The sequence below is a fragment of the Hyperolius riggenbachi genome, chromosome 3 (genome assembly GCF_040937935.1).
Source record: "Hyperolius riggenbachi isolate aHypRig1 chromosome 3, aHypRig1.pri, whole genome shotgun sequence".
Taxonomy (NCBI): domain Eukaryota; kingdom Metazoa; phylum Chordata; class Amphibia; order Anura; family Hyperoliidae; genus Hyperolius; species Hyperolius riggenbachi.
In genome coordinates this window covers 88,865,775-88,891,518 of record NC_090648.1, presented here as the reverse complement: position 1 = coordinate 88,891,518, position 25,744 = coordinate 88,865,775, and the positions used below count along the sequence as shown (strand labels likewise).

Here is a 25,744-nt window from a genome sequence, read left to right as displayed (position 1 = left end):
CTGTGCTGGGAGAATTTGGTCTCTGGGGGGAAAAAAAAGTAATCTCAGTAGAAATACAGAAGATCTTACAAAAATTGAGGCTATTTTTTGAAAAGGTTCAGTCCAGAGAAAGGCGGGACTAGTGGTATCAGAGCTTCACTGTCTTCCTTGGGGTGAGCACCAGAGTCGCCCTCCCTATGGAGGTTATCCACTATGTGCTGGGCCAAAGTACAAGCACCTTTCTGATGCAGAAGAGGCCAGATACAAAAGGAGGTATCCCAGGTATTGAGGAAGTAGCCTGCTTCCGAGCATGGCGGGAACAATGTTGCTGTTCTTCAGCACATCCAGCGTCACAGATCCATTGCAGGAGAGAAAGAAGTCTATGGGTGTGGCTCAGGAGACCGCCAGTAACACAAAAATCATGGCAGGAATGCAACTCTGTGGCCAGATGAGCTAGAGATAGAAATACAACACAGCAGCACCCGTCAGAATGGTTGTAAACTGGAAGATCCCAACTTGGGAAATGCAAGATGTAGACAAATATGATAAATTAAAAAAAAGATACTGTAATCAAAATAATTGTAGATTTTGCCAAAATGTATTTACAACAGAACTGCCCATAGGCAAGGGAAGAAAAGGAAATTGTGTGAATTTAGCCACAGCATGGGGGGGGGGGGGGGGGGGGGGGGGGATGAGGCAGTGCTTTTAATTAGCAGGGCTTTCTTAACTTCCAAGATGATGGCTCTCACACAGGCATCCAAGCATCTCATAGTAACATCTAGAGTCTGCTAAAGCACCCCTGAACTGAGAGGGATATGGAGGTTGACCTGTTGATTTCCTTTTACAGAGTATGAAGTGTAAATAAAGCAAAAACACAGATAATCACTTAAGGAAAGGTTCTGGGTCCTATCCAGCGTTCTCCCCAGAAATTTTTTCCAGCCGGGTGGCATAAAAAAGTAGCCAGGTGGAGAAAGATGAGAATGCAGGGCCAGGCCAGTGCTTCTGTGAGCGACTGCTTACAGCATAGGTGGTGAGCCAATGACAGTCGGGTGGAGCAAGATGAGAATGCAGGGCCAGGCCAGTACTTCTGTGAGCAACTGCTTACAGCATAGGAGGTGAGCCGATGACAGCCGGGTGGAGCACCCGGCTAAAAGAGCTTGGGGAGAACACAGAGCCTTCCTGTTCCTCCGGCAATCTTCAGAAGCCCGAGCTCTCCCGAAGACACACGGCTCCGTATTGTGCATGCATGAGCACGCATTCCCACGCATGTGCAGTACGGAGCGGTCCAGCTTTAGCAGCACTCTGGCTCCTGAAGATTGCCTAAGCCTCCTGCAGTGGTGGAGACGCTAACGGGAGATTCAGCGCATGAACGTGGGGACCGTAGGAGGAATGGGAATGCTCTATAGTACCCAGAGCCTTCCGTCTCCTTAGGTATTTTTTGTTTTATTTACACTTCAGACTCATGTTAAAAATGCACATTGCCTGGCTGTCTTACGGAGCATCTGCTTCAATACTTTTAGCCATAGACCCTGAACAAGCATATGCAGATCTGAGGTTTCTGACTAAAGTATGACTAGATTAGCTGCATGCTTGTCTCGGGTGCGTGTTTGAGTCAGACACAGATCAGCAGGGCTGCCAGGTAACTGGTATCATTTAAAAGCAAAAGAATATGGCAGCCTCCATATGCCTTTCACTTCAGGTTTACTTTAGGCTGCTGAAGTGCTTCAAGACAGCCACAGCTAAAGTGAACCCAAGGCGAGTGATCTGGAGGCTGCCATATTTCCTTTTAAGCAATACCAGTTGCCTGGCTGTCCTGCTGATCCTCTGCCTCTACCACTTTCAGCCATAGACCCTGAACAAGCATGCAGCAGATCAGGTATTCCTGACAATATTGTTAGATCTGACAAGATTAGCTGCATGCTCGTTTCTGATGAAATTCAGACACTATTGCAGTGAAATAGATCAGCAGGGCTGCCAGGACACTGGTATTGTTTAAAAGGAAATAAATATGACAGCCTCTATATCACTCTCACCTTGAGTGCATTTTAAGCTATGGGATGTATATGAAGCACAGGCAACAGCTAAACTCCAGTGGCCCAAAAAGTTTGTAGCAAAACAAACGTAACAGGACAGATTTATCAAGGAAGGTGCAAAGAAAACCAGAATTAAAGAGATGAAATTGTGTACAACTACCAATGCAAATCCTTGTATCCTTTATCAGTTGAAACTTTATCGACTATTCTATTTTGCTACAATGACATTCTTTGCACCAGTCTTGAAAAATCCAGAGATGAAAAGTGAATATAAACGCATATGTGGTATCACAGGTGTTACTATGGTGTGCTCAGTCACACAAATGTATGAGCGGTTACAGCACTGGGGGTCTCAGAGCCTTGGCACCACAACAATTTGGCATTGATCATAGAGACCACTAGCTGGTGCTGTCACAGTCTTTGTATTTTTCATTGTGGGCATAAGGACTAGAATTTTAGAATGAGATTTCCTTGCCCGAGCTCTCCAGCATTCACAAGCAGTCCATGGAGTTCTCTGGGATTGGGTTGAGTGCACCAGCATGACCCTTTGTTGGGGCACAAGTTGAAGGATGTTTGGCATGGACAGCAGGGTCAACATTCTCGATATCTTCCATCTTTGACTCGCACGAACTCTCCCAGTTGATGTGAAATCGTGTCACGCGTGGATTTGAGGCCAAGATATTTCTCTGAAGCTGATGAGAAACAGAAGAAATTGGCTGTCATTCATAACATCGCACTAAAATAATTATGCTGCACCGAACTCTAGTTACAGCAGTATAAGTGAGAAAAGAAAAAAAGACTAAATATAACTTACAATTTTAGGATCATTGTTTTTACTATTAATGCTACATCTATTAATTTGAACAAGAGGTTACATAAAGTGGATCCGAGATAAACTAGAACATTTCATAATTGTGCCCCTTACATATCATTTATAGGGCATTCCTCAAGCCAAATACTTTTTTTATTTGTTAGTTTTAATGCCCTAATTCCCTATAAACTAAACAAGCCTCGCCTACCACTCCTCCAGTGCCTAGGCATTTTGAGACCCATGTAGCAAGTGCTCATGGGAGCTCTGTCTGGGGAGGAGGTGGCTTTTCCCAAAGGAGGAGGCGTTATCAGCCAGAGATTTTAGAGGCGGGGAGGGGGGCGGAGAAGGGAGTGGAGTTGGAGTTTTCATAGGCTGAGGGGTGGAGATGCAGAGCAGCTTGCCTGTGTATTGATGACAATCAGAATATGGCTGCTCTCATCACAGGAAGAAATCATATACTGTTTAAACTTTATGCAGCTAGATTTGGTGTGTAAACTATTTAAACTTTAAATAAGATATACAGACAAGTTACTAGTTATAGTTTTTCATCTACTTTAAAGGGAACCTAAACTGAGAAGGATATGGATTTTTCCTTTTAAAAGAATAATTGCCTGACTCTCCTGCTGATCCTGTGTCTCTAATACTTCCAGCCACAGCCCCTGAACAAGCATGCAGATCAGGTGCTCTGACTGAAGTCAGACTGGATTAGCCGCATGTTTGTTTCAGGTATGGGAGTCAGCCACTACTGCAGTCAGAGATCAGCAGGACAGCCAGTCAGCTGGTATTGTTTAAAAGGAAACATCCATATCCCTCAGTTAAGGTTCCCTTAAACCTATTCTTAAAAAGGTTTTTTTTTATTTTTTTAAATGACAGTTGTCTCGCAGCCTAGTCTCACATTACTAGTGTTGGTGTTCAAATGCAGCATAGCAAAATTTGGAACATCCGAATACTCCCAACTGCTGCTGTTCAGCACCAAACAAGTCACAGGGTCAGGAGGAGTTCACTGCCTTGCATGTCACATGACTCCTATTTCCTCCTGAGGGATTAGCAGTTCCTCAATAGCAGTCCCCCATGAAGCTACAAAACTTCGGCTTATTCATTCCAGCCCTAAACTGCCAGCAGCCCCCCCCTAGGATATGGTATCCACAGCGTAATGCCTGTGAAATCTTGTAGAGCTACTGTAGACATCACAGGTTGTGCTACTGTCTGTACAGTGCCATGGGTACAATTATACAGCATTGGCCGATGGTGAACCTTTAGCAGGGCTGCTGGTGGAGCAGGGAGGGATAATTATCAGTTTTGAGACTCCCCCAGACAAACTGCCATGGTCACCTTTCCATACACTGGTGGGATAGGGTGGTGGATAGTGAACATTTGTCATTACTTGTCCTACCTAGAAACATTCCAATGGTGAGAACAGAAGATGAGGTAAACATACCTGACAGAAGTCTGGTTTCAGTGGTGGATTCTCTCTAAGCTCAGGATCGACATATTCATTGTTCACATAGTAGCCGACTCTAATAAACTCCTGACCTCTGTATGTGCAAGTGATCAATACGACAGTAACCCCCACGGCATCGGACTCTGGGATTATGCTGGCATTTGGAGCATCGGCCTACAAGAGGCAAAAAGGGTCATGTTAATCTTATGTTTATATAATCCAAATCACATACAGACACTACAGATCTTCCAAACTGTACAATGAGCCACAGAGAATTATGGCACTTATTTAAAAAAAAAAAAAAAAAAAAAAACAATTAACCTCCTTGGCAGTAACCCCAAGCTAGGGTCGGGGCGGAAAACCGCAGCTCAGAGCGGTAATCCCGACTTCGGCTCAGGGTAGCCGCCAGAGGCTCTATGCAGAGCAATGCGTGCGGTGGGAGCGTTTCTACATACCTGCCAGGGATCCCGACGTCGGACGCCATTCTTCGTCCGTCATAACAGCCGGCAATCTCACTTTAGAGTTGCAGCGCCCTCCGGAGGATGGAGGCATAACCGCAGTGTTTGAGCCAGGAGGGTGAGTGATTACTGGGGCTGTGCAGATCTCCCTGCCAGCATGATTTTTTTCCCCAGGTTTTAGGGTCTGAAAAGGCGCAAAAAAATTGTACCGCTTTTAGACCCTATAATCCATAAAGAATCATACCGCCAAGGGGGTTAACTTATGTTGGCCATACACTGGCTGCCCAATCATATTACAATCGATACTTTCTAATTCAACACAAAGGCACTTCAATCTGACTGAAAAAGTCGCAACGCCATTCTGCGAGCTTTATACAGCCTGCTTGCCGATTCACTATGGTTTCTGACCATGAGACCAATCAAAATAGTGCCTGAAATTAATGGTGCCCATTACAGTAAACGTGCCCACAGACCTGCAGCCTCTGGATAACACTAACTGACCATCTCTGAATGTCTGTGCATACCAATAGTACGTGCATCAATGTCCTGCTTGTATGTGTGAGTGTTTTCAACAAGGACAGGTGTTGTTTCCTCACCTGAAACACGAACATGTGGCGCCCGGCTGGGACCGGCCCTACCAGCACCGAATCCAAAACCTGATCGTACTCCTCGCTTTCTGCTGAGCCCACATAGATTATCTTCCACTCCAGATCTGCAAACAGACACAAAGGCTGAGATTAACATGGTAGGATCAAACACACCAGAACTGAAAGAACAAATACTGGAGGGGAAAAAAAACCAAAAAAACAAAAAGATCTATCAAGCTCTGAAGGAATTTAATCAGAATTTGTATTTAATACAATACTAGCATCTTAAAATGCAGCTTAGGAGCCTGGCAGTGTGCGCAGAGTTAACCGAGATGTTCTGCAATGTTATCAGACTCATAACATGGAAGAGTTGTCCCTACTTGCCATGAAATGAATAATCAATATGGAATTAATGATCACACAGCAGCATGGTGCAGAATATCATTAGGTCATTTCAGTACAGCAGCGCCTTCTGAAAGCAAGCGGTGCTCTCGTGTCCTCACTTCCATCATAAAGCCAAAAATACAAGCCTCACTGTAGCGCAAGTAAATCCCCTTTATACTCGTGTGGCTGTCAGGCATCCACCACTGGCGAGGCAGACAGACAACTAGATCCACCCTAGACAATGCCTTAAAGCAACTTAAGCAGAGATGGATTTTTCAGACAGTAATACAACTTAGTAATGTGGTCTTTTATTATATTTCAGTTCAGCATAAGTTCAAAGTAAAGCTGCCACTTCCTTCATCAAACTATAGAGATGCTGGGCAGCACAGTGGCGTAGTGGATAGCTCTTTCGCCTTGCAGCGATGGGTCCCTGGTTTTTGAATCCCAGGCAGGTGCAAGGAGTTAATATGTTCTGCCCGTGTCTGCGTGGGTTTCCTCCAGACACTCTGGTTTCCTCCCACACCCCAAAAACATACATATAAGTTCATTGGCTTCCCCCTAAATTGGCCTTAGACTATGACACATGCAATACATGATACATACCTAGACATATAACTGTGGTAGGGACTAGATTGTGAGCTTCTTTGAGGGACAGTTAGTGACAAGACAATATATGCTGTACAGCGCTGCGTAATAGGTCAGCGCTATATAAATACTAAAATAAATAGATAGATGTGCAGTTGAGTTTGGTTCAATTTACTTCCTAGCTTAAAGGAAAGGTTCAGGGAGGGTGGGTAAAAAATAAAAATCAAATTCCACTTACCCGGGGCTTCCTCCAGCCCGTGGCAGGCAGGAGGTGCCCTCGCCGCCGCTCCGCAGGCTCCCGGTGGTCTCCGGTGGCCGACCCGACCTGGCCAGGCCGGCTGCCAGGTCGGGCTCTTCTGCGCTCCAAGGCCCGGAACTTCTGCGTCCCACGCCGGCGCTCTGACGTCATCGGACGTCCTCCGGGCTCTACTGCGCATGCGCAGTAGTTCTGCGCATGCGCAGTAGAGCCCGGAGGACGTCAGAGCGCCGGCGTGGGACGCAGAAGTTCCGGGCCTTGGAGCGCAGAAGAGCCCGACCTGGCAGCCGGCCTGGCCAGGTCGGGTCGGCCACCGGGAGCGGCGGCGAGGGCACCTCCTGCCTGCCACGGGCTGGAGGAAGCCCCGGGTAAGTGGAATTTGATTTTTATTTTTTACCCACCCTCCCTGAACCTTCCCTTTAAAGGGAAGGTTCAAGCAAAATAAAAAAATGAGTTTCACCTACCTGGGGCTTCTACCAGCCCCATGCAGCCATCCTGTGCCCTCGCAGTCACTCACTGCTGCTCCAGTCCCCCGCTGACAGCTTGCCGACCTCGGAGGTCAGGGGCCGCATTGCGTACATTTTTACGCATTCCCGCTAGTGCAGGAACATTAACACATACATTTTTACGCGTTACTGGTTCAATGCGTAAATTTTTACGCATTAAACCAGTAATGCGTAAAAATGTATGTGTTAATGTTCCTGCACTAGCGGGAATGCGTAAAATGTACGCAATGCGTCCCGCCGGCCTTCGAGGTCCGCAAGCTGCCAGCGGGGGACTGGAGCAGCAGTGAGTGACTACGAGGGCACAGGATGGCTACATGGGGCTGGTAGAAGCCCCAGGTAAGTGAAACTCATTTTTTTATTTTGCTTGGACATTCCCTTTAAGATCGGTATCCAATGCAAGGATATTTGTAATTATACCATTTTGGAAAATAATTCACGGAACTGCTCCTCCCTTCTACATGAAAGCAAGGCGTCCCAGCACTGGATCACCTCTGGTGAGGAAGACCCTTTAGGATCCAGAGGATTCCCCTTCCGCAGTAAGTACAGCCTAAGGTTACCTTTTTGCCCCTCCCTCCAGGCAGGGCTGTGGAGTCGGAATTGGAGTCGAGGAGTCGGGACAATTTTGGGCACCCGGAGTCGGAGTCGTTGATTTCATAAAGTGAGGAGTCGGAGTCAGATGATTTATGTACACAATCCATAGCCCTGTTAAGTATTAGACTAAGGAGTCGGAGTCTGAGCTATTTTGGGTATTCGGAGTCGTGGTTTCATAAACCGAGGAGTCGGAGTTGGAAGATTTTTGTACCGACTCCACAGCCCTGCCTCCAGGTACAGTTTAAAGTGCATGTCTTGTGTACATAAAAAACACAAAGGTACATTAACCCTTTCCACTCGGAGTTCTTACCTAAAGGAAGTCATTTCTGCGCGGAGGTTTTTTTTTTTAACCATTTAGTGGCATCCTAACGTATTAAAATGTCATGCTTTACCCTATTAACGGCAACATGACGTATTAATAAGTCGCGCGTTCTCGCCGCTGCTACCGCCGTGTGCACGCCGCTACGGGCGCCATTTCCGTCGGGATCCCGTGCTGAGGGATTGGGGAAGAGGAACAAACGGTCCTCTACCCAATCGCAGTGCCTGGAGTGAATGGACGTGACCGCGAACAGCAGCTAGGTCCATTCACAAAAACAGGAAATGTAACAATTAAATAAAGTGTAAAAAAAAAAAAGTTAACACTTACTATAACGAGTGTTCACTAGCGCCATCTTGTGGCCAAAAAGTATATGACACGTACAAAATACATACATTTACAAGTACATACACGAGTAATAAAATTAATAAAATTACACTTACAACACTCCCCCTCCAAAAGAAAACACTTGTAAAAAAAAAAAATCAGCTTAAAATAAATACTTGCCTTAGGGACTCAGCTTTTTTTAATCTATATTTTATGGGGGAAAATTAATTTTAATTTATTACATAGGGGCTTGTAATTATGGCCAGAACAAAAAAAAACAGAACAGAAAAATAACACCTATATTTCAAAATAATATATACTGTCGCCATACATTGTGATAGGGACATAATTTAAATGGTTTAATAATCGGGACAACTGGGCAAATACAATGTGTTTGTTTTATCCACAGGAGAATGTTTAATTTTAAAACTATAATGGCTGAAAACTGAGAAATGATTTTTTTTTCTATTTTTTTCTCATTAAAATGCATTTAGAATAAAAAAATTCTTAGCAAAATGTACTACCCACAGAAAGCCTAATTGGTGGTGAAAAAAACGAGGTATAGATCATTTTCTTGTGATAAGTAGTATAAAAGTTATTAGGGAATAAAAGGGAGGAGCACTGACAAGTGAAAATTGCTCTGGTCCGTTAGAGTAAAAACCCTTGGGGGTGAACTTGTTAAGAAATGCGCTCTCCCTCTTACTCGCTCTCCCATTTTAACATGGGACATAACACCGTAACATGGTATATCTTATTTTAAAGAACACATTATAATGTTTAATTTGATACCTTATTTGGACAGGTTGGCATCTTCTATTGGCTGGTAGCAGAGGAGAAAGCGAAGGTATGGTAAATTGAAAAACAGTTTCCTGGGTGTAATCCGGGCCTGCGTGAGCAAGTTTCGCAATAGGTGGTTTTATGCCCGCAACCCGGGGTCTTACTGTCCCTACACACAATGCAATCGTTGGTATTTCGATTGGGCAGATTAGCAATAAAATACTGGCTACTATTTACACCCTCCCCCAGTCCATCCCATAGGATGCCATTTATTATTTATATAACTTTGCAGGCAATCTGCAAGAAAAAAAATTTAATCTGCAATTATTTTTCATTTTCTTTGCAGAATGGAATCTGCAAAAATGAACCAGCAACTACTTTTTATTTAAAAAAACAACAACAACAAAACCACCAGGAAAGAAAAGGAAGTGACATTTTGTCACTTCCGTCTAGTGCTGATAAGGGAAACAAGGTATGGGGCTGGGGGGCACAGACAGTGTGGGCATGTAGTAATACATGCCCACAAACAGTCGCATGGTGATCGGCGGTTTGTGGCGGTCCCGATGCGCTGCAAACCGCCGCTGCAGGGATGTCCCGCATAGTGGGACATAGGAGCGCATCGGGCTTTTCCGTATGTCCCGCTATGCGGGACATATGAGTGCAAAGGGTTAATGCTTAAAATTTAGAATGTCCCACCACATTGTCTGTTTAAAGAACTTACGAGGCAAAATAGGTTAAAAAAGGTAATTCCCTGCATGAAATATCAATGCACGGAGGGCGCCCTCCGTGTCTTTCCGCCGGGTCCCCGCAGCTGAATGCCCCCCCCCCCGGGCTCTCCTGCCTCTTCCAATATGGCTGACGGAGCTAGCCGCGGCTGCGCAGTCCGCATATGCTCGAGTACGGCTGAGCAGCTCTAGGGCCAACCCCCCAATCCACGCAACAGGAAATAGCCTGTACCGTGGATCGGGGGGTTGGCCCTAGAGCTGCGCAGCCACACTCGCGCATATGCGGACTGCGCAGCCACAGCTAGCTCCGTCGGCCATATTGGAAGAGGCAGGAAAGCCCGACCCGGTCTGTGGGGTCGGGAGGTGGACATTCAGCTGCGGGGACCCGGTGGAAAGACACGGAGGGCGCAGATGGCATCCTCCGTGCATTGATATTTCATGCAGGTAATTATTATTTAACATATTTCGCCTCGTAAGTCCTTTAATAAGATTCACTGGAACCCTGTTATCAGCTGGGTTCTGGAGCATAGCTCTGCTCCCTTACAGACAATGCCCTTGGCCTTTTCTACATCAGAAATAGAAAAGGCAGAGGCCCTTTTCTGCAAGGTGGCAGGGCTACACGCTGGAACCTGGCTGATATGGGGCTCCGGTGAATACAGACAACGTGCCAGGGAATTCAGGTTTGCAATGACAGGCGAGGATGGCCGACAGGGTAGAGTGTCAACTTCCTGCCCAGGAGCTTTGTTTTGTTCCCAAAAGCAGATGCCATTTTAACATTGCTTTAAAATGCCTAAGCTTTGGCAGCGATGAAACACCTTTTATGCAGGGCTGTGGAGTCGAAGCAATTTTGGGTACCTGGATTCGGAATTTTCATAAACTGAAGAGTGATGATTTCTGTACCAAATCCACAGCACTGGTAAGTATCTGAATAAGGAGTCTAGGCGTTGGAGCTATTTTGGTACCTGGAGTCAGTGGTATCATAATCTGAGGAGTCGGGTGATTTTTGTACCGACCCCACATCCCTGCTTTTATGTTACATACTTTCAACCAACTAGCTTGTTATATATGACAATATATGCAAATTAGAGGAGTCTGCATCGAGGAATCAAACGGAGGAGTCAGATAATTTTCGTACCAACTCCACAGTCCTGTTTCCTACGCCGTTGGTTGCCCCACATTGCAGCCCCCTGAAGATTGCGGACAAGGGCTTTCCAGTAATCACATCCGATGTTAGGTGAATGGGTCCCGGTGAGCGGCACTTTGGGAAGCCTCTATATGATCCAGAGGCTTCCCTGTTAGGTTAGCATTTCTGAACGCTGCTGAGATCTGCAACTGCACTAGGCACATAGCGAATATATATACATTGAGCTTAGCAAGCTGGATTGTAAACAGGTTTGTTACCGTATGTATAGCTGCACAGCTAGACAAGAACAACTACACAACATTTCTCTATTACATAGATTAATTTCCAGAAGTAAGGTTAGTTAGGAGCCTCCAGCAGAAAAGGAGATCTTTTATATGTCATAGAACCAGAAAAAAAAGGGGCAAATTAGATTTGGTTTGCTGCCCACTAATTGTTCGAAGTCAGGTATGTCCAACTCCAGTCCTTAAAGGGAAACCGTGACCAAGAATTGAACTTCATCCCAATCAGTAGCTGATACCCTCTTTCCCATGAGAAATCTTTTCCTTTTCTCAAACGGATCTTCAGGGGGCGCTGTATGGCTGATATTGTGGTGAAACCCCTCCCACATGAAACTGAGGACCATGGTCCTGGCAGTTTCCTGTCTATAAAGCTCATTGCATTGTGGGAAACAGCTGTTTCCAACTGCCAAAAAAGCAAGCAGCAGCTACTTCCAGTGACATCACATGCCAGCAGTAAAAAGGTCACCATGTGATAAATGTCAGAATGTAAATCAGGGAGAGGAAAGATTTTACAATGGGCAATCACAGCCTAAATCATTTATACATCATTATTGTAAAAATGAAGCACTTTTATGACATTATTTACACTGGAGTTCCTCTTTAAAGTGATCCTTAACTGAAAAAAAAAAAAAAATCCAAGTTTCACTTACCTGGGGCTTAGACCAGCTCCCCCACAGCCATCCTGTGCCCGCAGCGTGCTGAACCGACCCTTGCCACGTGCATCCTCGTACGCATTCACGTCAGACGCAGTAAGAGGCTCTCACTTACTGCGCAAGACGCATTCGCTGAGGTGAATGCCTATGACGATCTGCGTGGCAAGGGTCAGCGGGCTCAGAAACTAAGTAAGCCGCGGCGAGGGAGCAGAGGATCGGTTCGGCGCGCCACACGCCACAGGATGGCTTCGGGGTGCTGGTTGAACCCAGAGAGGAAGTGGCTTTTTTTTTTTTACTTACCTGGGGCTTCCTCCAGTCCCATAAGCCTGGATGCCTCTCTCGCCGTCCTCTGTTAAGCCACATTCTTCTACAGTATTTGGCTCAGTGACGTCATGAAGCGCGTTCTGTGCAAGCGCAGAAGGCCCCGGCCGACGTCACTAAGTCAGACTGAGCCGCGTACCGGGGTTTGATTGCAGCTGAACGGAGGATTCTGGTCGGACTGTGGGAAGTCAGCGAGGGACGCATCCATGCTTATGGGGCTGGAGGAAGCCCCAGGTAAGTTAAAAAAAACGCCAAACCACTTGCAATTAGCACTAGCGTTTTGCGGTGGCGTTTTTTATCGTGGTAAACGTATTTTTTACTGAACATTTTCTTGATTTTTTTAACCTCTTCGCATTCAGTCGTTTTCACTTTATGCATCCGAATGTTCACCTCCCATTCATAAGCCTATAACTTTATCACTACTTATCACAATTAACTGACCTATATCTTGTTTTTTCCGCCACCAATTAGGCTTTCTTTAGAGGGTACATTTAGCTAAGAGCCACTTTACTGTAAATGCATTTTAACAGGAAGAATAAGAAAAAAAACTAAAAAAATCATTATTTCTCAGTTTTCGGCCATTATAGTTTTAAAATAATACATGCCTCCATAATTAAAACCCACGTATTGTATTTGCCTATTTGTCCCGGTTATTACACAATTTAAATTATGTCCCTATCACAATGTATGGCGACAATAGTTTATTTGAAAATAAAAGTGCATTTTTTACGTTTTGCATCCATCACTATTTACAAGCTTATAATTTAAAAAAAAAAAAAAAAAAAAGAAATATTTCATCTTTACTTTGATATTTAAAAAGTTTAGACCCTTAGGTAAATATTTACTTTTTTTTTAATTTAACATTTTATGTGGGTATTTTTTGGAGGGTGGGATGTAAATTGTCATTTTTAAATGTAAATGTGATTTTTATATTTTTTTTACATTTAGGTGTAGTTTTACTTTTTGGCCACAAGATGGCAGCCATGAGTTTAGTGACGTCACTAAGCGTAACATGTACGCTTAGAGGGATGCTAGAGCCAGAAAAAGCGAAGCTGTCGCTTTTTCTGCGGGGAAGAGGAATCAGTGATTGGGCACCATAGCCCGATTCACTGATTGCCTGGCTAACAAACCGCGGGCCAGGAGCGCGCATGCATGCGCGCGATCGGCAGCGGGGGCACGCAGGCGCGCACATGGCCTCCTGGACGTAACTTTTACGTCCAGGAAGGTTAATTGGTTAAGCAATCGCAATTAGTGCCTTAACATTGCAATCGCGATTTCTCAAAAAAAGCTGCATGCACTAACCACTAATCGTCCCAGTGTGAGTAGGCCCTAAGGACTGAGGTCCTCACACATTTTTTGGCACAAATTCATAATGGACAGGACTGAATCAGGAAAGGTGTGGATTCATCAGGCAGAACACATTTCTTAATCCATCCTGAACACTGGCATGGCTACGGCCCTCTGCACTGGAGATGGACACTCCTGCTCTGAGTAATCCATGAGAGGCATACAGACCACATGTTTGTTGGAGACAGTGGGTCACTTACCATCTGGCAGCTCTTCTACACATTCAAAGGTAATCTCAAACTGGAAAGGGTTATGAAATTGGCAGGGATTATCCAAGACAACCATGTTGAGTATCTGTACTTTCGCCATTATGCCGATGAAGGGTTTTCAAACGATGGGTACAATTGCTGCAGAAAGAAAAGCATATATCAACAATTACAAGACAACCTCCTCCTGTTATGTGAAATGTAAAGCACAGTACATGGGACACAATGTTGATGTATACTGCTTCAGCTTCTCGTTTTTCACAACCAGAAAACCCTTTTCTACTAGCTGCAAATCCGTACCTTTCCGCTGTATCTTGAAAAACACATTCTCATTCACTTGAATGAGAATCTCGAGAAAAACAAAAAAACCCACTGGATTTTACTGATTTAAAGGTGTACAAATTCACTCGATACATCGCCTTTAATAGTTACTGTTACCAGCAATGTACAGCAGTCCCCCGGTATCTGGCACCGGGATCGCCTGATGCCGGATACATGAGCTTGCCGGTTGCCATAAAAAGCATAACGCCCCCCCAGCATTAGATACTCACCACTCTTCCAGCGACGACCGGTGCACAATGTACAGCTCCCAGCATGTCACATGACCCGCGTCGAGCCAGTTGACATGCTGGGAGCCGTGCACAGAGGTCAGAAAGCCAATAGGAGCATGCTAGGAGCAACAGGACGTCGCTGGAGGAGCTCCAGGCATTTTAAGGCTAGCAACTCCCCAAAAAAGCAGTCTCTTATCCCCTCAGGCATGCCAGTTAGTTCAAACCTACAGTTGCCCGAGTTCCAGTAAATGGGGACTTTGCTGTAAATCATTCTACATGTGACAAAACGGTGTGTGTCTTGCAGTCTGCTGTTTACATAGATTATACAATAATAAAATTAATGATACCATAACCATCCTAACACCGACCTACCATATAGCATTGCAGTCAGTATACTGATGACTGCAAAACAAGAACGTTATGTAGTATAGTATAAGAAGCTTCTTCTAAAGTCACCTATTGTGGCAACAAAATTGTCCAGTTTTTACTATGTTAGCTCCCCCTGTAGGTGGAATTTAGTATGGTTGCCTCTGCAGTACATTGTATGAGATTTTCAGCCTCACTCAGGAAAGCACTGTTATCATCCAAACATTTACAACACTGTGTATACGATGCCTCACCACCTGGCCTGTGCAAAATGCTCAGTTATTCTATGAGGGCTTATTTATACTAGAAACATGGCGCCACCATATTGGTTCTTTGCTATTCAGTGCAGCACCGACCCCATTCAAAAACACTGAATGAGGTTGTACAATATTGCGTACTATATCTCTCTCTCTCTCCCCCAGGGTGTGAGACCGATGGAAGCTGCCATATTTATTTTCCTTTTAAATTATACCAGTTGCCTCGCTGTCCTGCTGATCTTTCTGGTCAGTGGGGTCTAAACCACTCACCTGAAACCAGCATGCAGCTAATTTTGTCAAGAGACATCTGATTTGCATGCTTAATCAGGGTCTATGGCTGAGGGTATTGGAAACAAAAGCTCAGCATGACAACCAGGCAATGTGCATTATTTAAAGGGACTCCGAGCAGTGCAGAAACTATGGAAAGATGCATATCATTTTAAAGCTCTCTTTCTTCTCTTTCCAATGATATATAAACTGCCGCCCTACGCCTTTTAGTTTTCACTATTTTCGCGATTGAAATTGCCGCGGCCGCGATTTCAATCGCGAAAATAGAGAAAACTAAAAGGCGTAGGGCGACGATTTAGGTGTTGCCAGAAAGAGGAGAAAGAGCTTTAAAATGATATCCATCTTTCCATAGTTACATTGTATTACACAGGGCGACTTTTTCTGCTAAATGGAGCTGCTGACACTGGGGAAAGTATCATCCTGTGTAAGAGCTGGTCCACACTAGGTCCGGAAACGTATCCGTGGCTGCGTTTTTCAAACCTGATGAAAAACGGAGTCCCGGATACTAATGTTGAAAATAGCAGCCAGCCTTACCCAAGTAAAAAACGGATCCGTCTGCGTTTGCGGGGATCCGTTTTCAAAACCTGAACGGAAGGTCCGGATCTGCTGCATTTTCACGCAACGGATCAGGACCACGGATACACGTAGGGGGTAGTGAAAGCAATGAGAAAACGCATCTCCAGCTCCACTGGCAAAAAACGGATGTTAAAACGGATAGCCTGAGCTTTAGGATTGGCCCAAAAAAATCCTCCCACTCCTTCCTAATGATGGAGACGTTTTCTGTCAGGGAAAAACCTGAACGGAAACTGATGCACTTTCATCAGTTTGCAGTACGGTGGGTACTTCCCCTGATCCGGACTGCAGGGTCCGTCCTGCAACTGTGTCTAGTGTGGACCTAGCCTTATACAAGTAACTATGGAAAGATGGATATCATTTTAAAGCTCTCTTTCTCCTCTTTCTGGTGACACCTAAATCGTCGCCCTACGCCTTTTAGTTTTCTCTATTTTCGCGATTGAAATCACGGCCGCGGCAATTTCAATCACGAAAATAGAGAAAACTAAAAGGCGTAGGGCGGTGGTTTATATATCATTGGAAAGAGGAGAAAGAGAGCTTAAAAATGATATGCATCTTTCCATAGTTTCTGCACTGCTCGGAGTCCCTTTAAAAGGAAAAAAACAGGTCAGCCTCCATATCCCTTCCACCTCGGGTTCCTGCACAGCCGCAAAACTATAGGGATTCTATTCGTGAAATGAAAACTGCTGCATGCCTTCCAGAATTGTACTGGTATGCGATTTGGATGGCATACTATTGCTGGAATAGGCAGCGTTTCCCTGATGCAGCAAAATGCTCTGTAACCCGCTCAGGTGGAAAAATGCCCTTTAAGAACAACTGTAACAAGAGGTATGTGGAGGCTGCCATATTAATTTCCTTTTAAGCCTTTCAGGACTGGCCACCTAACCCCCCTTAAAGGGAACCTTAACTGAACGGGGGGTAAAGAGTTTTACTTACCTGGGGCTATTACCAGCCCCCTGAAGCAGTCCTGTGCCCTCGGCGCCGCTCTGGAATCCTATGGTCCCCCGCTGTCACTTAGTTTCGTTTTTGACGACTCAGTCGCCATGCGTATTATTGGACGCATTCACCAATGCAATTAGCGCTATTGCGGACCGCAACGCGTACAAAAATACGCATTGCCGCGTTCCGCACGCGTAGATATGCGGCAACGCGTACTTTTGTACGCGTTGCGGTCCGCAATAGCGCTAATTGCATTGGTGAATGCGTCCAATAATACGCATGGCGGCCGGCGACTGGTGAGTCGTCAAAAACGAAACTAAGTGACAGCGGGGGACCTGAGGATTCCAGAGCGGCGCCGAGGGCACAGGACTGCTGCAGGGGGCTGGTAATAGCCCCAGGTAAGTAAAACTCTTTACCCCCCCGTTCAGTTAAGGTTCCCTTTAAGGACCAGGCACTTTTGCATTGGAGGGACGGGGGCGCATTTGGGGGCCAGGCAGCGGCATCCTGTTAGGGCTTGCTGGTGTGTGTGTCCCTGTGTGGCCAGGTGTCCCCCCTTTCAGCAGCCATCACTCACCTTCCAGGCTCCAGCGATGAGCCGCTGCAGACACCACCGTTCTCTCCGACATCCCCACTCGTTCTGACGCTAAGTCCCGGGTCGCGGCTTGATCACGTCATCAAGCCGCGGCCGGGGACTTACGTCACAACGAGCAGAGATGCCGGAAAGAGCGGTGGGGAGCGCCGATCGCCGCGGGAACGGCAGGGAGGTGAGTGGATTCTCTTCTTTCCCCCCTGCCACCGCAGCTGTCAAAGTGATCACTACAATCCGCCGGCGATCGTAGTGATCACGTGATCAGCAGCCATACGCGATGGCTACTGATCACTCAGGGGAGATGTCAGCTGTCAATATGACAGCTTAATCTCCCCCTCCAGGTGCGCACGATCGCGTCGGGAGCGGAAATGGCGGGCCGGCGTAGATTCTACGCCGCATCAGGCTAGAACAGCCACAAGTGCGGCGTAGAATCTAATGCACGTGGTCCTCAAAAGGTTAAGCAATACCAGTTGCCTGGTTATCCTGCTGATCCTGACTAATAATTTTAGCCATAGACCCTGAACAAGCATGCAGCAGATGAGGTGTTTGACATTATCGGATCTGGCAAGATTAGCTGCATGCTTGTTTCTGGTGTGCTTTAGACAATACTGCAGCCAAATAGACCAGCAGAGCTGCCAGGCAACTGGTGTTGTTTAAAAGGAAATTAATATTGCAGCCCCCACTTAAAGTTGTCCTTTAAAAGGGGTTCTGTTGAGCTTTTAAAAAACAAAAACTGCCACTTACCTGGGGGCTTCCATTGGCCCCCTGTAGCTGGAATGTCCCGTGCCGTCCTCTTCTGATGCGCCATTCCCTGTTGCCGGCACCGGTGTAATTATTTGTCTAGACGAATAGCAGCGCGGCGGCGCGGCCTGAGCCGCGTGCGTCAGCAAAAGCTTACTGCGCAGGCGTAGTACAAAGTTTTCCTACACTGCGTCTGCGTTGTAAGCTCCCGGTGACACGTGCCACGCAGTCGCACTTCCATCCATCTAGTTAGACGAATAATTACACCGGTGACGGCGGTGGGGAATAGCGCATTGGAAGAGGATGGCATGGGTCACTCCAGCTGCAGGGGACTGATAGAAGCCCCCCCCCCCCCCAGGTAAGTGGCAGTTTTTGTTTTTTAAAAGCTCAACAGAACTCCTTTAAAGGAAACCCAAGGTGAGAGGGAAACACTACACATTGTTTGGCTGCCATGCTGATCCTCTGCCTCTAAAACCATAGACCTTGAACAAGCATGCAGATCAGATGTCTATAGCTGCGTACACGCACTACGGAAGCCAACAACAGGTCTGTCAGACCCTCCTGCTGGGCGGACTTTCAGCACACAGTAGTGAGTGTTTACGCACTGTCGGCGGACTGATAAGGCTGTTCCTGAACGATCTGCTGCATGCTTGTTTCAGGTGTGCAATTTAGTTAAGACCCTACTGAGCAGAAAGATCAGCAGGGCTGCCTGGCAACTGGTATTGTTTAAAAGGAAATAAATATGGCAGCTTCCATAGCTCTCACACCTCTGGTTTCTTTCAAAGCAGCAGTGGAATGTCTGCTGTCACTGCAGATTGCACACTCCATGTGTGTCACAGGATACAACATAGTAACGTACAGAGTGACAAAGCCCTGGTACCGCCAAACTTCCTAGCATGAAAGTCTGAGGCCACGTTCACAGGGGTGCGGCGCAGCGACTGCTTTGTAACTCAGCTTACTGGCACCACCTGTTAAACGTTCAAAGTGCAGCCGTTGCGTTCTAACGCGTTGCAATATGGTAGCACACTGCATGAAGTGCTTTACCAGTAAAAGCACACATTACAATGGAAGTGAAGGGAGAGCGCCGACCATACAGGCGCCTAGGATTGCTGAATTCTACCGAGCGGTGAGTCCTTAATTACTTTTTTTGGCCCACCACATGTAATCTTTCTATAAGTAATCATGCTGACCTCTTCTATGTTCCCTCCCATACTTCCCGCAGTGGTCTCCCATAAACCCCACCGACAATTAACTATAGGATGCAGGCATCCGTTATTTATTAAACCCTAATTATATATTTTACTATAGTAAGGAGGCATCTCATATGTACCGACTCCACAGCCCTGGATACAACCTCCTCTCCAGCTGGATGGGACCTGGCTGACCTCCTCTCCAGCTGGATGGGACAGTTCTGCGTGGATCAGGCACCCGGGTAGTCGCAAAAGCGGCTGCCAGGGGCTGGAGTATGCCCCTCATTGGTTTCCATTTCGAGTAGACCTTTATGAGATCCCCAAACTTCAACACTAGGCCAGCTCCCAAGCTGTTCATATGCACATATCATATAGCCCTTCTAAATAGGGGAAATTACCCTATGCCCAATAGTGTCTCTTAGATGTACAAATTTTAGACTTACCTTTACCTATTCACTTTGAAGCCCTTTCTACTATGCTTCGAGCCCTGTCAAAGTTAGCATGCGTCACTTTTTTTTATATTTCACTGATGTTGATTTTATAATATATTTTTTATATATTGTACTGTTCTTTTATTGCTTTGTATATTGTATTTTGAACTCAGATGCGGTAGAGTTCTTGCATTGTTCCCAAGTGCCCTGTTTGTTTCTTTAAAGAGAATCTGTACTCAAATTCTTACAATAAAAAGCATACCATTCTATTCATTATGTTCTCCTGGGCCCCTCTGTGCTGTTTCTGCCACTCCCTGCTGTGATCCTGGCTTGTAATTGCCAGTTTTAGGCAGAGTTTACAAACAAAAGACATGGCTGCTAACTAGCATGTGATAGGCTGAGAGAAGCTCAGTCTGTGACTCATACAGAGCCTGGAGGGGGCGTGGAGAGGGTGTGTATAGCTTCTTTCTATCACAAGCAGAGCAGCACATTCCAGCCTGAGCCGACAAAGCTGACAAAGGAAGGAAGATTAGATTATATAACAGAAATAATACAGCCACTGTGCAACTAGAAAAGGCTGCAGTAATCCAGACCACATTAGAACAGGTATAAGAACTTATAGGATAGAAGAAATAAGGCTGAAAATTTTGTTACAGAGCCTCTTTAAGGCACAGCATTCGACCTGAGGAAGCGGTGTTTCCGCAAAACGCGTTGTCATTTAAAAGTGCCAGAAAAAGTTTTTATTCCTGTTTGTAATACCGAGTGAATGGACTACTTTTGTAAGGTAGGACCATCCAATACTTTCTAATCTAAATACCATACCTTAGAATTAGTCATATCAGATACGCACACTTCGGGCGCCTCTCCTCCCACCCTACTGGCGAATCACCCCAAGCCTGGGGTTAACACTTTTGGCTAGTGGATTGTTTGAAGGAGCAGCGACCACGGGCAGACAAGGCCGAGCGGGGACGGTACTTCACCGCATGCTCACTACATGGTTGACTGGCTTGCAACCCAATTTTGTGAGTATAAAAACTTTTGAACTACTTTATTAAAAATTCCAACTTTAACTCACAATACTACACCAGATTGGGCTCCCGGCTCTCTTCCCATCCTATTCTCTGCCTACCCTAACCCTGCTTTTCATTGAACTGTATGCTTCACTGCATCCAAAGTAACGCAAGCATATTTTGTGCCCGTTATGCTCATGACTTGACTAGAAATAAGCTTTGTACACAGAGCAGAAATGTCTCATTTTTTAGGCTGTCTGAAGAAACGTTCAGAGGCTTCTAGTAAAGTACAACTTCAGTCATCTGACAGCCAGGGGATTTTCAGGGTGAAATGATACCTCGCCTACAGTATATACTCACTCTGCCACAAAGACTTAAAAATTATTTTTACGTACTTCATTAGCAAACGCAAAAAAGTACCTAAATATTCAATTGGAAAACTGTTCCCTATGAGGTTTCCTGCTGGATCCTCTAAAGCAAACTAGTGTCAACATATCTACTAAACGTAACCTTCATTTGCCCCAGAAAAATGCTGTACCTTTAGGACCGGTGCACACCTAAAAGCACTAGCGTAATCGCAAACGCTCAGCGTTTTTAGAAGTGATTTTTCTAAGAGATTGCAGGCATGTGCCTAGCGATTTCCGATTTATACCGAGCAATTTTTAGAGTTTTTTGTGTAGCACTTTTTTTTTTAGAGAGTACAAGTGTACGTTTTATTAAAAATGCTTGGAAAATCGCTCTGTTATAACACTTCTCAGTCCCTTTCACGGTCCCGGGAAAAAAAAATTGCTAACCCACTTACCTGGGGCTTCCTCCAGCCCGTGCCCTCGGCGTCGCTCCACAGGCTCCCGGTCTCCTCCGGTGGCGCACCCGATCGGCCAGGCCGGCTGCCAGGTCGGGCTCTTCTGCGCTCCAAAATGCGCCTCACGCGGGTGCGCTGACATCATCGGACGCCCTCCGGGTTGTACTGCGCAGGCTCAGAACTACTGCGCCTGCACAGTACAGCCCGGAGGATGTCCGATGACGTCAGTGCGCCCACGTGAGGCGCATTTTGGAGCGCAGAAGAGCCCGACCTGGCAGTCGGCCTGGCCAGGTCGGATGCACCACCGGAGAAGACCGGGAGCCTGCGGAGCGGCGCCGAGGGCACGGGCTGTCTGCCACGGGCTGGAGGAAGCCCCAGGTAAGTGGATTAGTATTTTTTTTTAGGGACCGTGAACCTTCCCTTTAAAGGGGAACTGAAGAGAGAGGTATATGGAGGCTGTCATGTTTATTTCCTTTTAATCAATACCAGTTGCCTGGCAGCTCTGCTGGTCTATTTCTCTGCAGTAGTATCTGAATAAAACCAGAAACAAGCATGCAGCTAGTCTTGTCAGATCTGACTTTAAAGTCTGAACCACTGAAACACCTGATCTGCTGTATGCTTGTTCAGGGGCTATGGCTAATAGTATTAGAGGCAGAGGATCAGCAGGGAGGACAGGCAACTGGTATTGATTAAAAGGAAATAAACAGGACAGCCTCCATATACCTCTCTCTTCAGTTCCCCTTTAAGGCCTCTCTCACATGGGCAGCTAACAGGTGGGGAATTCACCGGCAGTCAGATGCTCTCCTGCACAGCGTTGGAAAGAATACTACAGCAGGCAGAAGATGATACTGCTGTAGGGTAACAATGACAGAAAATACTACTACTATAGGGTAACAGGCAGGACAGAGGCAATACTACTATTGGGTAACACAGGCAGGAGCGTAACTACAGGGGAGCAGCCACAGGGGGGCCCAGAGCTGTAGGGGGACCGCAACTACTACTCAGCTCTCACTATTAAAGGGCTCCATCCTTCAGATCAGGTGTTTTCGGGAGCCCCATCAAAGATTTGTGAGGGCCCATAATTTATAGTTAAGCCCCTGACTACAGGGTAAAACAGGTAGGAAATAATGCTACAGAGCAACACAGGCAGGAGATACTACTATAGCAGACAGGAGCTAATACTATAGGATAACACAGGCAAGAGAACCTACAGGGTAATGCTGGGTACACACGTTCTGATCTTCCCGCTCGATTCTGCACTCGATTCTCTTATCTTCCGCTGGTTTTTCTTATCTTTTCCATTCACTTCTATTAGAAATAGAGCGCAGACCCAATCGGAAGAAATATCGGACATGACGGGAATTATCTATCGGATCCATCTATCGAGCGGAAAAACGTATGGCGTGTACCCAGCATAACACAGGCAGGAGATAATACTACAAGGTAGCACAAGCAGGAGATACTACTACAAGGTAGCACAAGCAGGAGATACTACTACAAGGTAGCACAAGCAGGAGATACTACTACAAGGTAGCACAAGCAGGAGATACTACTACTAATACAGAGTAATGCTGGGTACACACAATACGTTTTTCCGCTCAATAGATGCGCTCGATTTCTCATAGAAGTGAAAGGAAAAAGATAAGAAAAACGAGCGGGAGATAAGAGAATTGAGTGCAGAATTGAGCGGAAAAATCGCATCATGTGTACCCAGCATTACACAGGGCAGGAGATAGTAGGCAGGGTAACACAGGCAGAAGATACTACTTCAACAGAGTAAAGCCGCATCTACACGAGTAGATGCGGCCGCGATGCTCCTTATTAATCGAGCCGCTGATGCGGCTCGATTGATAAGATCCGACAGGATGGATCTCCGCACCGCCGATTCCCTGCTCGCTCCCCGTGAGGGGACAATGGCAGGGAATCAAGCGGAAGGTAAGCGGCGCCGGCGGGGAATCGAATGCGGCGCACGCGCGGTGAGCAGGGACGCGGAAGAGGCGATCCGTCGGCTAATCAAGCCGCCGGATTGCTGCAGCATCTTATAGTGTAGATGCAGCTTTAAGCCTTAATCTACACAATACAAGTTTCCATCAGATTGGATCTACTAGATAATTTCCAACCTGTCCAATGGGATTGCGTTAGATTTTACAATAGATTTTGGGTACTTATCAAAGCAAAATCTATTGCAAAATTGATCTGAAACAATTTGGATGTCTACACACTACACAATTTCTCATTAGAGCTATCTAATGGAAAATTGTACCATGTACATGAGGCTTAAAGACAGGAGATACTTTTACAGAGTTAGGGCAGGAGATAATACTACAGGCAGGTAGGCAGGAGGTACTACCATAGGGTAACACAGGCAGGAGGTACTACCATAGGGTAACACAGGCAGGAGGTACTACCATAGGGTAACACAGGCAGGAGGTACTACCATAGGGTAACACAGGCAGGAGGTACTACCATAGGGTAACACAGGCAGGAGGTACTACCATAGGGTAACACAGGCAGGAGGTACTACCATAGGGTAACACAGGCAGGAGGTACTACCATAGGGTAACACAGGCAGGAGGTACTACCATAGGGTAACACAGGCAGGAGGTACTACCATAGGGTAACACAGGCAGGAGGTACTACCATAGGGTAACACAGGCAGGAGGTACTACCATAGGGTAACACAGGCAGGAGGTACTACCATAGGGTAACACAGGCAGGAGGTACTACCATAGGGTAACACAGGCAGGAGGTACTACCATAGGGTAACACAGGCAGGAGGTACTACCATAGGGTAACACAGGCAGGAGGTACTACCATAGGGTAACACAGGCAGGAGGTACTACCATAGGGTAACACAGGCAGGAGGTACTACCATAGGGTAACACAGGCAGGAGGTACTACCATAGGGTAACACAGGCAGGAGGTACTACCATAGGGTAACACAGGCAGGAGGTACTACCATAGGGTAACACAGGCAGGAGGTACTACCATAGGGTAACACAGGCAGGAGGTACTACCATAGGGTAACACAGGCAGGAGGTACTGCTATAGGGTAACACAGGCAGGAGGTACTGCTATAGGGTAACACAGGCAGGAGGTACTGCTATAGGGTAACACAGGCAGGAGGTACTACCATAGGGTAACACAGGCATGAGATAATACTATAGCAGACAGGAGATAATACATGCAGCGTAACATAGGGAAGTGGGAAAGCCCGGGACTATGGCGAGGTTATTATGATAATGTGGCTCAGCAGCCGCAGGACTCACACAAAGGGAAGCAGGCGCGAGGCAGTCTCCGGTCCCGGGATATGGGTACAGGTGGTGTCGCCGCTGCTCTCCTCACTCCTCGCTGCCGCGCGCCCTTTCCCGCTCTCCGTTTGTCTCCCGCGCGAACCCCCTGCGATCCAGACTGCCGCCGCTAGCCCCGCCTACTCTCCTCTCTGCCGCATCATGTGACCCGCCCGGCACACCAATCCCCCGCCAAGTCCGACAACAAGGCGCCCCATAGCGGTGCTGCATGTTAGGCGTAACGGGGGTGTTGCTGAATTTGCTGTAGTGGTAGCGTTACGGCGGAGCCCCTAAAAGAGTCACAGGACCTTTACCACATGTGCGAGGGTCACTGTATGGATTCATGCATGATACCAGCCTGATTACCATACCCATACTAAACATGGCTGCCCGGGAACCTGACGTCATGAACCTGCGCGGGATTAGTTAGCAAATGGGCGGGCACTCTGTAGCAGCTGACATTCCTTCCCGCGCTCCTGCCCTGCTGCGATAAGGGGCCGAGTTTGGCATGGAACGCCCTGCAATTTAAGGGCGGAGGTTCGCGGTGACACGTGGTTTGAGCAGCGCGCCAGAAGTGCGCGCGATTTTATACTTATTATGAAATATTCAGTAAATTGAGCGCCGCATCACCTCATCTGTATGTAGAACTATTCATAGGGCTGATACTCTGCGTCCACGCTGCCACCAGGAGAGTACTGGGAGTACCTTGCATTGAAAGCACTAGAGTGAGCCTTGAAGATAGGCTGTATGTGGTGTAAAGAGCGATTTTAAAGCAAACCTGTGATAGAAAAAAACCCTAAAGTATAGCCGTGTTCACATCTCAATTCCCGCTAGTGGTTTTTAAAGCCGCTAGTCCTATTATACTGTATGGCAGTGTTCTCGCTGCAGCAATCACGGGTGATTAGCGATAATCGCAAACGCATTAATTGCAGCGTTTTGGCGGCAATTCTGGAGTGATCGTGATTAGCATGTATAGAACCGCTAATCGCGAT

General features: G+C 46.5%; 1 protein-coding gene across 3 annotated transcripts; it reads right to left on the bottom strand.

Moving 5' to 3' along the window:
- Positions 1–1,071: 1,071 nt before the first annotated feature.
- Positions 1,072–25,200, bottom strand: LOC137562811 (histone chaperone asf1b). Of its 3 annotated transcripts, none has more exons than XM_068274524.1 (5): positions 25,124–25,200; positions 13,720–13,866; positions 5,319–5,434; positions 4,262–4,438; positions 1,072–2,704 (listed from the first exon to the last, which is right to left on the bottom strand). In XM_068274524.1, exons 2-5 carry the CDS (start codon positions 13,826–13,828, stop codon positions 2,504–2,506), a joined length of 603 nt encoding a protein of 200 aa, XP_068130625.1. In that variant the 5' UTR covers positions 13,829–13,866; positions 25,124–25,200; the 3' UTR covers positions 1,072–2,503. The 3 variants fall into 3 exon arrangements, with proteins under 3 accessions (XP_068130625.1, XP_068130626.1, XP_068130624.1); XM_068274525.1 differs by lacking the exon at positions 25,124–25,200 and adding an exon at positions 25,067–25,085; XM_068274523.1 differs by lacking the exon at positions 25,124–25,200 and adding an exon at positions 24,732–25,009.
- Between the last annotated feature and the right edge of the window lie 544 nt (positions 25,201–25,744).

Coding starts and splice junctions, on each gene's coding strand:
- LOC137562811 (XM_068274524.1), bottom strand. CDS start 13,828: ATGGCGAAAGTACAGATACTCAACATGGTTGTCTTGGATAATCCCTGC. Junction 4,439..5,318: donor GCCACATGTTCGTGTTTCAG/GTGAGGAAACAA, acceptor TGCCTCTTGTAG/GCCGATGCTCCAAATGCCAG. Junction 2,705..4,261: donor TGAAACCAGACTTCTGTCAG/GTATGTTTACCT, acceptor GTTTCTCATCAG/CTTCAGAGAAATATCTTGGC.